This window comes from Capra hircus, chromosome 14 (genome assembly GCF_001704415.2).
Source record: "Capra hircus breed San Clemente chromosome 14, ASM170441v1, whole genome shotgun sequence".
Classification (NCBI taxonomy): domain Eukaryota; kingdom Metazoa; phylum Chordata; class Mammalia; order Artiodactyla; family Bovidae; genus Capra; species Capra hircus.
This window is the reverse complement of record NC_030821.1, coordinates 18,094,941-18,109,412: the sequence shown is the minus strand read 5'-3', so window position 1 is coordinate 18,109,412 and position 14,472 is coordinate 18,094,941. Positions and strand designations below refer to the sequence as shown.

Here is a 14,472-nt window from a genome sequence, read left to right as displayed (position 1 = left end):
TGTTTTAAACATCCCACATGATTCATTGTACTTTACAGCCTTCAAAATAACCACATGATAATGATAGACTATGTTGTTTCATCTGTAATATTGTTTTTAAGTCAGGTATTTTACTTTAGAGACTGCCTGTACACTTTTGAGGCTGTTTTGAATCTGTCTTGAAACAGGAGGGAATGTACTTTTATTAGTTTTAGCCCTTGGAAATCACAAGAACAAAGGTACTGAGCTATTTCCTGAAGTTCATATATCTCACAAGCAACTTCCATGGTGATATTAAGTTCTGTTTATTAGTAATACCTATACTCTGTAGAGATGCCAAGTAGATAGGACTGCTGTCCTCTGGCAGGATTATTTGTTCTTTTTGTCTCTCTGTACCCCTTATTTTGAGCTGTAAATAAGAGTCCAGGAGCCTGAGTCATTTGATAATATTTTTCTTCATAAAAAGGGATCTGAGAAAAAATTCATTCTTTTTAGTGATGTTTACTTATTAGTACTGCTTTTTAAGGTCATGTTTTTTCCTTTTTTCCAAAGACTGTGTAAACCTCTTCCAAGAACCAGTTTTTACTTAGGGATGCTTATTTAGAAGGCTGTGGAATGATACATTTGTTAGAAGTAATCCTATTGGTCAAATATCCAGCTCCTAACTATGTTGAAAATAATGTTCTTAATGTTGTCTTTGTTCAAAACATGATTTATCCTATTCCTGAATAAGATTATAAGGACTACTTTTACTCAAGACTGTTTAAAAATAAACACAAAGTAAAACCTATTAAATCACTGTTTTTTGTAAACAAATTATTAATAAAGAGCAAATGATAAGAATATGATTTAAGAACAATAATATATGTACCTTGAATTTGAACACTTAACTATGAAGTTATAAATCACTTTACACTTCCAGCAAATGTTGGTCTATTTCATTTAAATTAAATATGTAATATGATTTTTCTTTAATCCATCATCTCCATTTTTATTTTTAATTCAAGATTCACAATCGCTATGAAGGCAAGGATGTCTCAAAGCACAAACGGAATCTGGCCATAGCAGGTGGCGTGACATTGTCCGTAATCGTGTCTCCTGTTGTAGCTGCAGTAACTGTAGGTAAGAAATCCTTAAAAGTAGTTATCACCTCACATTTTATAGAATTAAAATTTTGTGGAAGAATTTTGAAAATTAGAGCATCTTATTGTTAAAGATAAGAGAGTTACTTTTATTTAGGGACAGTAAGCTGAGCCCTTAGAAAGCCTCTCATTTAGTAACCAAATTGGTTACAAGTAATATAAACTTAAGAGGCTAGCTATAGGGATAGTTGTTAAATTACTAATGGTTCCCCACCAAGAGAAAGTTTAGAGCTCTGGCACATGAAAGATTATATATATATAACCTCATATGTGTCACCTGATGGGCTAGAAGCTTTGAATCTGCTTGCATCCTTTAATAGTTGAGTAAATCTGCTTTGGTCAAGAGTTACAGACCCCTAACACTTTTCCCCTGTACACTTTGTCTTGAAAAAACTTTCTAAAATGTGTGTTTCTGTGATTTATTTTTTGGTTTGTAATGACCGATTTAATTCCTCTTTAGGTATTGGTGTTCCTATTATGTTAGCTTATGTCTATGGTGTTGTTCCAATTTCTCTCTGTCGAAGCGGAGGTTGTGGAGTCTCAGCAGGCAATGGCAAAGGAGTCAGAATTGAGTTTGATGATGAAAATGATATAAATGTTGGTGGAACAAATACAGCTGTAGGTAAGTCCTTTCAGCAAAGGAAGAAAATGTACTTACTAGTGGTAAATGGGAAGCTGTAAGTAATATGCTTTGCTCTCTTACTAGTCCTAATAGTATTCACCCAGAAGTATATCAGAGAAGAGCTGCTGAGGAAAGATTCACAGATGAAAGAGGGTGGAATGGTTCTGGGTACCTGTAACCTCCAAAAGGAATCTAGTATCTTAGAAAGTCTAGACTTTTAGTCTTTAATTTTGTGTAAAGCATTACAAATCAGTGATAAAAGGGTAGAAGAGAACTGCAGTTCATAAAAGAAGAAATGCAGATACCCGATGAGTAGAAAATACCTTCAACTTAATGTTATTCAAAGAAACAGGCATTATTTTTTTTTTAATGGATCATATAAAGGCCATCGTAGACTACCAGTAGGAGTAGAAGTTACACTTTTTAAAGTGTGGAAGTTTTTCTTAAATTCCAAAAGTTCTTATTAAAGAAGTTGTTTCATGGAAGTACAGGCATACCTTGGAGGTGTTACACATTCTGATCCAGACTACTGCAATAAAGCAAACATCACGATAAAGCAAGACATGAATTCTGGGGTTTCCCACTGCATCTAGAAGTTATGTTTATACTATAGTCTATTAAATGTGCAATAGCATTATGTCTAAAAATAAGTGTATATATCTTAATTTAAATATACTTTCGGAGAAGGCAATGGCACCCCACTCCAGTACTCTTGCCTGGAAACTCCCATAGATGGAGGAGCCTGGTAGGCTGCAGTCCATGGGGTCGCTGAGAGTTGGACACGACTGAGTGATTTGACTTTCACTTTTCACTTTCATGCATTGGAGAAGGAAATGGCAACCCACGCCAGTGTTCTTGCCTGGAGAATCCTAGGGACGGCAGAGCCTGGTGGGCTGCCATCTATGGGGTCGCACAGAGTCGGACACGACTGAAGCGACTTAGCAGCAGTAGCAGAAAATATACTTTATTGCTTAAAAAATTTTAGTCATCATGTGAGTCTTCAGCAAGTCATACTCTTTTTGCCTGTGGAGAGTCCTGCCTTGATGTTGATGGTTGCTGACTAATCAGGGTGATGGTTGCTGAAGATCGGGGTAGCTGAGGCAGTTTCTTAAAATAAGACAATAAACTTTGTAGCAATTGACTCTTCCTCTTCCCTTCCCAAATGATTTCACATGCAGTGCAGTTTGACAGCATTTTACCCACAGTAAAACTTCTTTCAGAACTGGAGTCAGTCCTCTCAAATCCTGCTCCTGCTCCATCAGCTCAGTTTATGTAATGTTCTACATCCTTTGTTGTCATTTCAGCAGTTTTCACAGCACCTTCACCATGAGTAGACTCCATCTCAGGAAGCCACTCTCTTTGCTTATCCGTAGGAAGCAGCTCCTCATTCACGAAAGTTTTATCATGAGATTGCAGCAGTTCAGTCATCTTCAGGCCCTGCTTCTAGTTCTCTTGCAATTTCCACCACATTTGCAGTTCCTTTCTCCACTGAAGTCTGCTGCTGCTGCCGCTGCTGCTGCTGCTGCTGAGTTGATTCAGTCGTGTCCGACTGCAACCCCGTAGACGGTAGCCCACCAGGCTCCCCCATCCCTGGGATTCTCCAGGCAAGAACACTGGAGTGGGTTGCCATTTCCTTCTCCCATGCATGAAAGTGAAAAGTGAAAGTGAAGTTGCTCAGTCGCCACTGAAGTCTAACCCCTCAGAATCATCCATAAGAGTTGGAATCAACTTTTTTGTTATTTCTTTACAACTCCACTTAATGTTGATATTTTGACCACTTGCCACGAATTGTGAAAGTTCTTAATGGCATCTAGAATGGTGAATCCTTTCCAGAAGGTTTTCAGTTTTCTTTGTTCAGATTCATCAGAGAAATCGTTGTTTCTGATGAATGGCATCTATAGCCTTAGAGAATGTGTTTCTTAAATCATAAAGTGTTAAAAGCTGAAATGAACCCTTGATCCATGAGCTGCAGAATGGATGTTGAGTTGGCAGGCATGAAAACATTAATCTTGTCATACATCTCCATCAGAGCTTTGGGTCACCAGATGCATTGCCAGTGAGCTAGTAATATTTTGAAAGGAATCCTTTTTTTTTCTGGGCAGTAGGACTCAATAGTGGGCTTAAAATATTCAGTAAGTTATGTTGTAAATAGATGTGCTGTCATTCAGGCTTTGTTGTTCCATTTATAAAGCACAAGCAGAGTAGATTTAGCCTAATTCCTAAGGGCCGTAGGATTTTTGGAATGGTAGATGAGCACTGACTAGCTTCAAGTCACCAGCTGCATTAGCCCCTAATAAGAGAGTCAGCCTGTCCTGTGAAGCTTTGAAGCCAGGCATTGACTTCTCTCTAGCTATGAGAGTCCTAGATCGCATCTTCTTGCAATAGGAGGTGTTTCCTCTATATTAAAAATCTATTATTTAGTATAGCCACCTTCCTTAAGTATCTTAGCTAAATCTTCTGGATAACCTGTTGCAGCTTCTACATCAGAACTTTTTGCTTCACCTTGCACTTTTATGTTACAGAGACAGCTTCTTTCCTTAAACCTCATGAACCAACACTGCTAGCTTCAAACTTTTCTTCTGCAGCTTCCTCACTTCTCTCAGTCTTTGTAGAATTAAAGGCAGGGCCTTGCTCTGGATTAGGCTTTGGCTTAAGGGAATGTGGTGGCTGGTTTGATCTTCTGTCCGAACTACTACAACTTCCTCTGTGTCGGCGATAAGGCTATGCTGCTTTCTTATCATTCATGTGTTCACTGGAGTAGGACTTTTAATTTCCTTCAAGACTGTTTCCTTTGTGTTCACAGTTTAGCTAAATGGCACAAGAGGCCTAGCCTTTCAGCCTGCTCTGACGTTCAAAGAACGTTCCTCACTAAGTTTAATCACTTCTAGCTTTTGATTTAAAGTAAGAGATGTACAGTTCTTTTCACTTAAAAACTTAAGGGCCATTGAAGGGTTTTTAATTGACCTAATTTCAATATTGTTGTGTCTTAGGAAATAGGGAAGCCAAGGAGAAGGGAGAGAGAAGGGGGAACAGCCCATCGTCAATGGAGCTGTCAGAACACACACTCATTTATCAGTTGTTAGTACATATGTGTCATATATGGGCACAGTTCATGGCACCCGAGAACAATGACAGTAGTAACATCAGAGATCATTGAGCACTGATCACTGTAACAAATACAATAATAATGAAAAAGCTTGAAATGTGACACAGAGACACCAGGTGAGCAAATGATGTTGGGAAAATGGCCCTGATAGACTTGCTCACAGCAGAGTTGCCACAAACCTTTTATTTTTTGACTTCCCTGGTGGTTCAGACGGTGAAGTGTCTGCCTACAATGCAGGAGACCAGGGTTCAATGCCTGGGTCGGGTAGATCCCCTGGAGAAGGAAATGGCAACCCACTCCAGTATTCTTACCTGGAAAATCCCATGGACAGAGGAACCTGGTAGGCTACAGTCCATGGGGTCGCAAAGAGTCTGACACAACTGAGCGACTTCACTTCTTTATTTTACTTGTGTATATATATATCTTTGAAGTGCAGTAAGCTGAGGTTTCTCTGTAATCAGGCATGTGTGCAAAGATAATGTTCTATTTCCTACCTCCCATTTTCTCTTGGACTCACTCCAATTAGATTTTGGTCCCTACCAGTCTAAAATTTCCTCTCTACCACTCCACCAAAGCAGAGTCACCAGGCACCTCCATGAAGCAAATAGAGTGGTCAGTTCTTGATTTTCATCTTACTGTGACATGATAGAGCATGCCCTCCTTCTTAAAACATTTTCTCTACTTGTCTTCTCTTATCTTGCAGCCACTCCTTCTCAGTCTTGTTTGCTGATTCATTTTCCTCTCCTAACCTCTGAATTTTGGAGTTTCCCAGGGCTCATTCTCAGATTTATCTATATTCTTTAGGTAATCTCTATTAAATAATATATATAGACAGAGGACTCTTAAATTTATATCTAGGCTAGAACTGTCCTCTGAACTTCAGTTTGTACATGTAACTCTTCTTTTTAATCTGCACTTGAGTGTCTTAATAAGAATTGCAAGCCTGACTTCTCTATAACCAAACTTCACTCTAAAACTTGTTGGCCTCTCAGTCATCCTTACCTCATTAAGTAGTTTCTTTATTCTTGCTATTGCTGTGCTAAAACCTTTACTTAAGATTACACTCCCCTTTTCATCAGCAGATTCTCCTGGTTCCTTCAATGTTTAGCCATAATTCAGCCATTTCTCACCATCTCTGTTCCACTAGTACAAACTGCTCTCTTCTTGCCTGTGTTATAGTAGTAGCCTCTTACATGATCCATTAGTTAGGTCTAACTTATGTCCAGAATTCTCTCAGTGCTTCTGACTGTACCAGGGGTGAGGGAATGGAATCCACAGCCCCTCCCATGGCCCATAAGTCCACCTGTGGTCTTTCCTGAGCTACATCTTTGAACTCTTCCCTTGTCACTCTGTTTTATACCTCCTGTCCTTGATGCTGAGATGCCAAACATACTTCCACCTCTAGGCTTTTAAACTTGAAGTTTCCTCTGCCTGGATTCCCCTTCGCCCAGATAATTCATGGCTCACTCCTTCACTTCCTTCAGAGAGGGCTTCTCTCATCACACTATACAAAACAGCAGACAGGCATGCAGGCTCACGCACACGCAGACGCACGCGCTGCTTATCACTCTCTCTGCCTTTTACTCACTCCGCTTTATTCTGATTTATTTTTCCTCATAGCATTTGTCACCATCTAATTGTATTTATTGCTCTCCCCAGTTGGAGCATAAGCCTTTTGAGGGCAAGATGTTTGTCTCTTTGATTCACTGTGTCCCAGCACTTAGAAACAGAGTTGGGTTATATAATAGGAGCTCAAATATTAGAGCAAATAAGTAAATTCTCCAGTATAAAGCATGTGAAAAAGTACTAAAAGATTGGAATATAATGGTATCAGACCTCATAATAACTTATAGACAATTGGAATTATGGAATATATTCAGAAGTCAACTTTTGACCCATTCTTACTGACCTCAAGACACCCTTACTGAAAACCATCACATAATTTTCCTCCAAAATCAGCTAAATTTTTCAACAATTAGGTTCTTTATAGAATTCTTCAGTCTTTTAGATTTTCTTCTAAAGTGCAGGCGTACTTCATTTTATTGCACTTTGTAGCTCATTACATATTTTTACAGATTGAAGAAAGTTTGTGGCAGTCCTGACTTGTCAGATGATGGTTAGCAATTTTTAGCCATAAAGAATTTTTTAAATCAATGGTATATACAATTTTTAGACATAATGCTATTGCACACTTGACCAAGTATAGTATAAACATAACTTTTATGTGACTAGGAGGACCAAAACTTCCTGATTCACTTTATTGTGTTATTTGCTTTATTACCATGGTCTGGAACCAAACCCACAGTTCCTCCAAGATATGCCTGTAGCGACCATTTAAAACTAAGGCCCAGTCCTTAATCCAGCTTGGCTCTGTGAAGTGTTTTCCTTTACTGTTAGCCCATAGTTGTCCCTGACTCCAGACATTTTTTCTATCCCTGTGTATGTTTTACCCTTTATATGAAAATGGATCCTATCTGAAAATCACGACAGACTCTTAAGGAGAGGGAAATTAATAATCACACTAATTTCTTTGAAACATTTGCATTTAGACACAACTTCGGTAGCAGAAGCAAGGCACAACCCCAGCATAGGGGAGGGAAGTGTCGGAGGCTTGACTGGCAGTCTGAGTGCGAGCGGGAGCCACATGGAGCGGATAGGAGCCATTCGGGACAACCTGAGTGAGACGGCCAGCACCATGGCGCTCGCCGGGGCCAGCATCACAGGGAGTCTGTCGGGAAGCGCCATGGGGACCTGCTTCAACAGGTGAGGAAACTGCGCACGGCTTCATTTTGCTTTGCCTGTGAACTGGTTAGCTGAGAATTTTGAACACAAAGCACGATGATTACATGTAATCCTACTGCGTCAGGGTTGAAAACAGTAAGGCTTCAAGTAAGTTTTAAGGTTTCAGAAAATGAAATTTAGTGGTAAACAGTGAATGAGGAGATCTGATGAGGTAAAAACCAAATCTTAGGGATAACATTATGCCATTTTTTTGTTCACTACACTTGTCAGATTTTATGAGTCAGTGCTGGAGCTTCCCTGGTGAACGCTGTAAAGGCAGTGATTGAGCCTGTAGTTACATCTGTGGGGGGCAGCCACAGCTGGATGTTCGGAAGTGAGACACTGGCTGAAGCCTGAGGGGACGGGTGGTGTCAGGATGTCTGGAGTGCATGGGCTGAGGCCAAAAGAGTCTGCCTGGGCCCTTTTCTGTAGTAATGGGTATTTAATTCTCACAAAGTCTTTTACCAAAAGCTACGTAGATAAGTAGGATAAGTTAAGCATTTTTATCTTCTCTTGTTTTTTCTTTAATTCACTTTTACTAGCTTTAGGGGTTTTTTAAATGTAGGGGAAAATACATGAATTAAAAGATAAATCAGTTATAGTTATTTTTAGGTAGTGTACTTTTAAACACAAACTCTTAAGTTACAGTGGTATATATTATTATTTTTTTAGGAGTCAAGTGTTAAATTTAGAACCGTTTTTAATATACAGATGCCCAGAATTTTTTGATTCATTGATCTTAGAATGGTTTTTAATGTATTCAGATTTGGTGTTTTGCACTGAAATAGGGGAAGCAGAGTGCCACACCCTAAGTGAGAATAATGGAGCATGTTTAAGTTAAAATCCTTTCTATTCTGTTTGTGTTACTCTGTAACTACCCTACTTGGCAGACAGCTAATTTTCCCGTTTTATTCGGATGACTGGTACTATTCAGTGTACTGCAGTAGAATTTGAATAATCAAATAAAAGGAAACTGAAAAAAATAATGTTTATAGTTGTCTCTAAATTAGCTTCTTGTTACTCAGTTATTTGAAGATAAGCATTCTCATAGTAGTGCTGATATTATGTATAATTTTTGTCTTTTTCTGATACCCCACTCTTTAAGGTTGGAAGTACAAGCAGATGTACAGAAAGAACGGTACAGTCTAAGTGGAGAGTCCGGCACAGTCAGCTTGGGGACAGTTAGTGACAATGCCAGCACCAAGGCAATGGCAGGATCCATTCTGAATTCCTATATCCCACTGGACAAGTAAGGAAAAAGTTGTTGTAGAGTCAAAAGTATTTTTAGATTAATTTGTATCCCTGTCATTAAGCAGAAAGTGAAAGTGAAGTTGCTCAGTCGTGTCCGACTTTTTGTGACCCCATGGACTGTAGCCTACCAGGCTCCTCCATCCATGGGATTTTCCAGGCAAGAATACTGGAGTGGGTTGCCATTTCCTTCTCCAGGAGATCTTCCCTTCCCAGGGATTGAACCTGGGTCTCCTGTACTATAGGCAGATGCTTTACTGTCTGAGCACCAGGGAAGTCAGAATTAAGGTGAATAATTGTTATCTCTTCTGTTAGGTTCTCTGAAAAATGTAAGTGGTGAGAGATGTCCAGAACAGGCAGAACCATAGAGACAGAAAGGAGATTAGTGGTTGCTTGGGGTTGAGGGGAGGGGGAGAATGGGTACTGGCTGCTAATGGTACAGGGCTTCTTTGGCGGACAATGAAAATGTTCTTGAGTTCGATCGTGGTGATGATTGGACAACTGTGAATATACTACAAACCACTGAATTGTGTACGTTAAACAGGTGAATTTATGATATGCAAATTCTCTCTCAATACAACTGTTCTGGAAAAAAAAATGGAGAAGGTAGCATAGTACCTGGAACAGTGTAAGAAGTGAGCGTAGTTGCTTTTGTTTTTTTCTTTTTTCCCCTAATTGAAGCATTGTTATAAAGACAGTTCTCTTATTTCGAGCAGCTTTTTTCCATGAGTAGGATGTATCCTGCATTAATTTGTTCTGATGCTTTTATACAGTCTTTAACATTTCACCCAGAAATCCTCCCCCTTTGATACATTTGTATTTAATTAAAAAAAAAAAAAGGAAGTCAGAAATTTATATTTGTTTCACTTATGTTCCAGAGAAGGCAACAGTATGGAGGTTCAAGTAGATATTGAATCAAAGCCATCCAAGTTCAGGCACAACAGTGGAAGCAGCAGTGTGGAGGATGGCAGTGCCACCCGAAGCCATCCTGGGGGTTCCTCCAGTGGCTTGCCTGAAGGTAAATCCAGCGCCACCAAGTGGTCCAAAGAAGCAACAGCAGGAAAGAAATCAAAAAGTGGTAAATTGAGGAAAAAGAGTAACATGAAGATAAATGAGACCCGAGAGGACATGGATGCACAGTTGTTAGAACAACAAAGCACGAACTCAAGTGAATTTGAGGCTCCATCCCTCAGTGACAGTATGCCGTCCGTAGCAGATTCCCACTCGAGTCACTTTTCTGAATTTAGTTGTTCTGACCTAGAAAGCATGAAAACTTCTTGTAGTCATGGTTCCACTGATTATCACGCCCGCTTTGCTACTGTTAACATTCTTCCTGAGGTAGAAAATGACCGACTGGAAAATTCCCCCCATCAGTGTAGCATTTCTGTGCTTACCCAAACTGCTTCATGTTCAGAAGTTCCACAGTTGAATCATATTGCAGAAGAACATGGTAACAGTGGAATAAAACCCAGTGTTGATTTATATTTTGGCAGTGCACTAAAAGAAACAAATAACAACCACTCACATCAGACAGTGGAATTACAAGTTGCAATTCAGACTGATATATAGACCTATAAATGCTGCAAAATAATTACCACTTGAAAAACCTTGTTTGGAGCTGGCTGAATTACAGATGGCTGTTTTAAGTTTCAAGTTGCCAGCAAAGGCCGGGTTACATAAGCATAATGCAGATAACGTTTTCTGTGTTCAGCAAAGCATTGTGTTTCATGTGGATCTTAATTACCAAACTATGAAATGAAAGCTTTAAAAGTGCATTATCGTAAGGACAATAATTCTTAAGAGAATTATGTTTTGTGTGTTTGCCACAAATCAGTGCTTGAAGCACGTACTTGTGTATTTAGATAGAAATTTGGCTTAATTTATAATCAATATAAAGTACTAATGCAGTTCTACAGCATTCTTATGAAGAGAACTTGAGGCTTAGGGATAAGTGGTTAGTGACATTTTATTGAAACCACTAAGGGATACTGTTTAAAGAACCTTGCAGGTTATTCTCAGTATATGATATTCTTTGTAACATTTCTGTTCATAACTGGGCATAAATTTCATTTCTTCTTCATATGCAATGTGGATATATACAGCTTAACGCAGCCCATTTGCTACCATGTGGATACTTAGACACCTTGAGCAAGATTGTGGCAGTTTTGCACAACTTTGAAATAGAAATACCTGGTACTCTATTTAGCTTGTATATTGTTGCCATCTTAGAAGACAAGTGTAAAAGTAGGTAATTAAGTATGCTGACAGCACCAAATAAGATATACAAAGCTGCGAAATAAAATTCCATTAGTTTATAAGTATTACAAAAAGTCACCTTTCCCAAGGGGAACTTTGCACCCCATTGATCCTTGGTGCCTTGGGAATAGACTGGATTTAAGGGCCTACGTGCTTGAGAGTTTTGCTGTATTGTTTTCTATAATGTCCTCCTAGTCACCTTGGATTATGTAGAAAAATACAGGATAGAGAAACATCAGTATAATTACAGTAACAATGCTGAAAAAGTATTAGCCTACCAAAGACACACTCAGGCTTTAGTGAACAACTTTACATAATAACCTCAGTTTTTAGCACATATCTTCTCCAATCATGAAATCAAAGCATGGCGCAGAGTTTGTACCAAGTACTAAGGAGGGGTCCGTGTATGGCTGGCTTTATTTTCCCTTGCTTTTGTTTATGGAACATATTCAACTGACATAAACAAAAGTTGGCCAAAATATTGCCTGTACTGTTAACTTCCAGTATAATTCACTTAAGTAAAACAGGCTCACCTCAGTGATCAGCAGTTAAAATATTCCATCCTATATGTTTCTATTGAGTATTACCATTATGGTGCTACTAAGCGTTTTCTTTTGATAAAAGGAAAAATGCCATGGGCTGCAGTCTTCTTTCATCATTTTTCTCACCAGGCCCATTAATATGCTTATAACACTAGTGCCAGTTATTTTATTTGATAATGCTTATTATGGTATTTGTATATTTGTCTGCATTCCAATTTTGTTCAATAGTGAGTGTGTAAACTGCATACATGAAATAAATGTAAATACTAATGTATCGCTGCTGTATGGTTTGTGCACAGGCGTTTTTATAAGAACAGGAACATTCATTTGCCGTGTGGTAAATTCATAAATATTGCAAGCCACTGAGAGGATTCTACATTCTTGTCTCAGCCCAGAGGGAGGCATCTGCTGAAGTTCTCAACAAACAATGTTTGAAAGTATCCTTTCTTCATGTGAAAGACCTGCCTTCCTTCAGAAAGAAGCTGCTTTCTTCATCCACAGAATTTCATTTTTTTTTAAAGTAGATTCTTTGGAAAGTAGATAGGTCTGTTACTAAATTATGAAGAGAGAAGCATTATAAATCCTCATCTGAAAACTAAAAAGATCTTAACTTTTAAGAGATCCTACTCTGGCAACATTAGGTTATGAAACTACAGTCAGTTAAATTCAAGCTAATAATTGGAGCAAAACACTTTGTATTCTTACAACCTCTATAAAATACATGGATGGTTTTTCTGTTTTCCTGTTACATAGTTAATACATCATGAAAGTAACATGTATGAATATGTTGACTGCCTTCTCGACATTTCATAAAAAACTAAAGATTAAATGGAAAGCTAAATGATCTTAGGAGGAATACGGCAAAAGTGGTGCTACGTCAGGAGGCCTGTGTGTGCAGCTCATTCCGTCCCCTCTCCTGGTTGTACCCAGCCAGTACCACCTCAGTCTCACTTTAAAAATGGTCTAAACCTTTCAATTGACTTCAGAAGTTCCTTCAAACTTGGGTTAATTAAGGACCAAATCAGATTCCTCTGGAGCTCAACCTTGGGCTACCATAGCATGAGAGAATACAACAGAATTAAGACAGGCCTTAACTCATCACCTCCAGTATTCTTGCCTGGAGAATTCCATGGATAGACGAGCCTGGTGGGCTACAGTCAATGGGGTCATAAAGAGTCGGACACGATTGAGTGACTAATACTTTCACTTTTTCACTTAATTCATTAGACTCTTTTAAAGACCCTTTATACTTTGCTTTTTTTAAGGCCTGTGGGGAAAATCACATCGTAGTGAGAGAATACACTGATTACGATCATATACCCTACTGGTCATTGTGTGTGCTACCAGTTTACCTGAATTCTCTTACATGTACAAATTAGCTTTTTATATTAAATTTACACAGTTCATTCTTTTGCTAGAAATCAGGTTAATTTGTAAATATGAAAGATTTTCCATAGCATATTCTCTAGTTAAATATAAATTTTGGAAAGGTTCTTCATGATGATGGAGAAGAAAGACTCCAAGATCACCTCCTCCCACAGGTACACCACAATTACAACTATTTACAGAGTAACCATCTATGGAAACCACCTAAAGACTAGCAGAAAAGAGTCTCTACAGCTAAAGATATAAAGGAGGAGCCACAACAAGATGTGTAGGAGTGGGAGAGACTGGTATAGTCCAGACTCACACCCCCAAGTCCTTGGCCCCAAATGGGAAAAACATAACATACGCAGAGGGCTCCCCAAGGAGCGAGGCGGGTCTGAGTCCATGCGGGGTCCTCGTCCGGGAGTTCTGCACTGGAAAGATGAGCCCCCAGGACATATGGTCAGGGATTTAAAAACAGGCTAAAAAACTGAGCTTACTTTTCTGAAAAACTGGGCTTACCTTTGAGACCTGGGGGGCTGGGTGGGACGGGGTGCTCCTACAGGGCACATGCAAAATCTCAACACGCTCCAAGTCCCAGAGCAGAGGGAGAAATTCTAAAGGAGCCCAAGTCAAACCCATTCGCTTTTGCACAGTGAACGAAATCATCTACCATGTGAAAAGGCAGCCTACTGAATATCAAATATCAAATCAAATTTCTTACCAATATAAAAAAAATTCCATTTAAAAGATTGGCATTTTTCTGGAAAAATGTTCATTTTTCCAGAAAAGACATACAGATAGCCAAAAAGCATGTGAAAAGATGCTCAAAATCACTAATAATTAAGGAAATGCAAATTAAAAGCACAAGGAGATATCACCTCACACCTATCAGAATGGCTGTTATCAAAAAACAAGTAAGTATTGGCAAGGATGTGGGTAAAAGGGAACCCTCCTGTACTGTTGGTGAGAATATAAATTGGTAGAACCACAATGGAAAACAGTATGGAGGCCCCTCAAAAAATTGGAAATAGAATTACCAAATGATCCAGCAATTCCACTTCTGGGTATTTTTCTGAAGGAACCAAAAACACTTTTCCGATATATGCACTGCTGTGTTCATAGCAGCATTATTTACAATAGCCAAGATGTGGAAGCAACCTAAGTGTCCATTAGTAGCTAAATGGATAGAGAAGGTGTGATATGTGGATATGTGTCTGTGCATATTTGGGTGTAGATACCTATATACATGTGTGTGTGCTTGCGTGTGTGTCTGTATGGAATATTAGCCATAAAAATGAAATTGTGCCCTTTGCAACAACTTGATATAGAGTATTATGCTAAGTGAAGTAAGTCAAATACGGTCTCATTCGTATGTGAAAACTAAGAAAACAGACTCATTGATACAGAGAGCAAATGCGTGGTTGCCAG

The 14,472-nt window shown here is 38.9% G+C and overlaps 1 protein-coding gene and 1 pseudogene across 1 annotated transcript in view; one reads left to right on the top strand and one right to left on the bottom strand.

Annotated features, from left to right (window-relative positions):
- The window catches only part of RNF19A (ring finger protein 19A, RBR E3 ubiquitin protein ligase), a 52,286-nt gene extending 40,329 nt beyond the window's left edge, over positions 1 to 11,957 (top strand). The window contains exons 6-10 of the mRNA XM_018058303.1: positions 987 to 1,101; positions 1,582 to 1,743; positions 7,399 to 7,612; positions 8,736 to 8,879; positions 9,757 to 11,957. Of these exons, the coding sequence (XP_017913792.1) occupies positions 987 to 1,101; positions 1,582 to 1,743; positions 7,399 to 7,612; positions 8,736 to 8,879; positions 9,757 to 10,447 (1,326 nt within the window). The 3' untranslated portion in view covers positions 10,448 to 11,957. The remainder of the gene's footprint in view (positions 1 to 986; positions 1,102 to 1,581; positions 1,744 to 7,398; positions 7,613 to 8,735; positions 8,880 to 9,756) is intronic.
- On the bottom strand, positions 2,711 to 5,080 carry LOC108637518 (annotated as a pseudogene).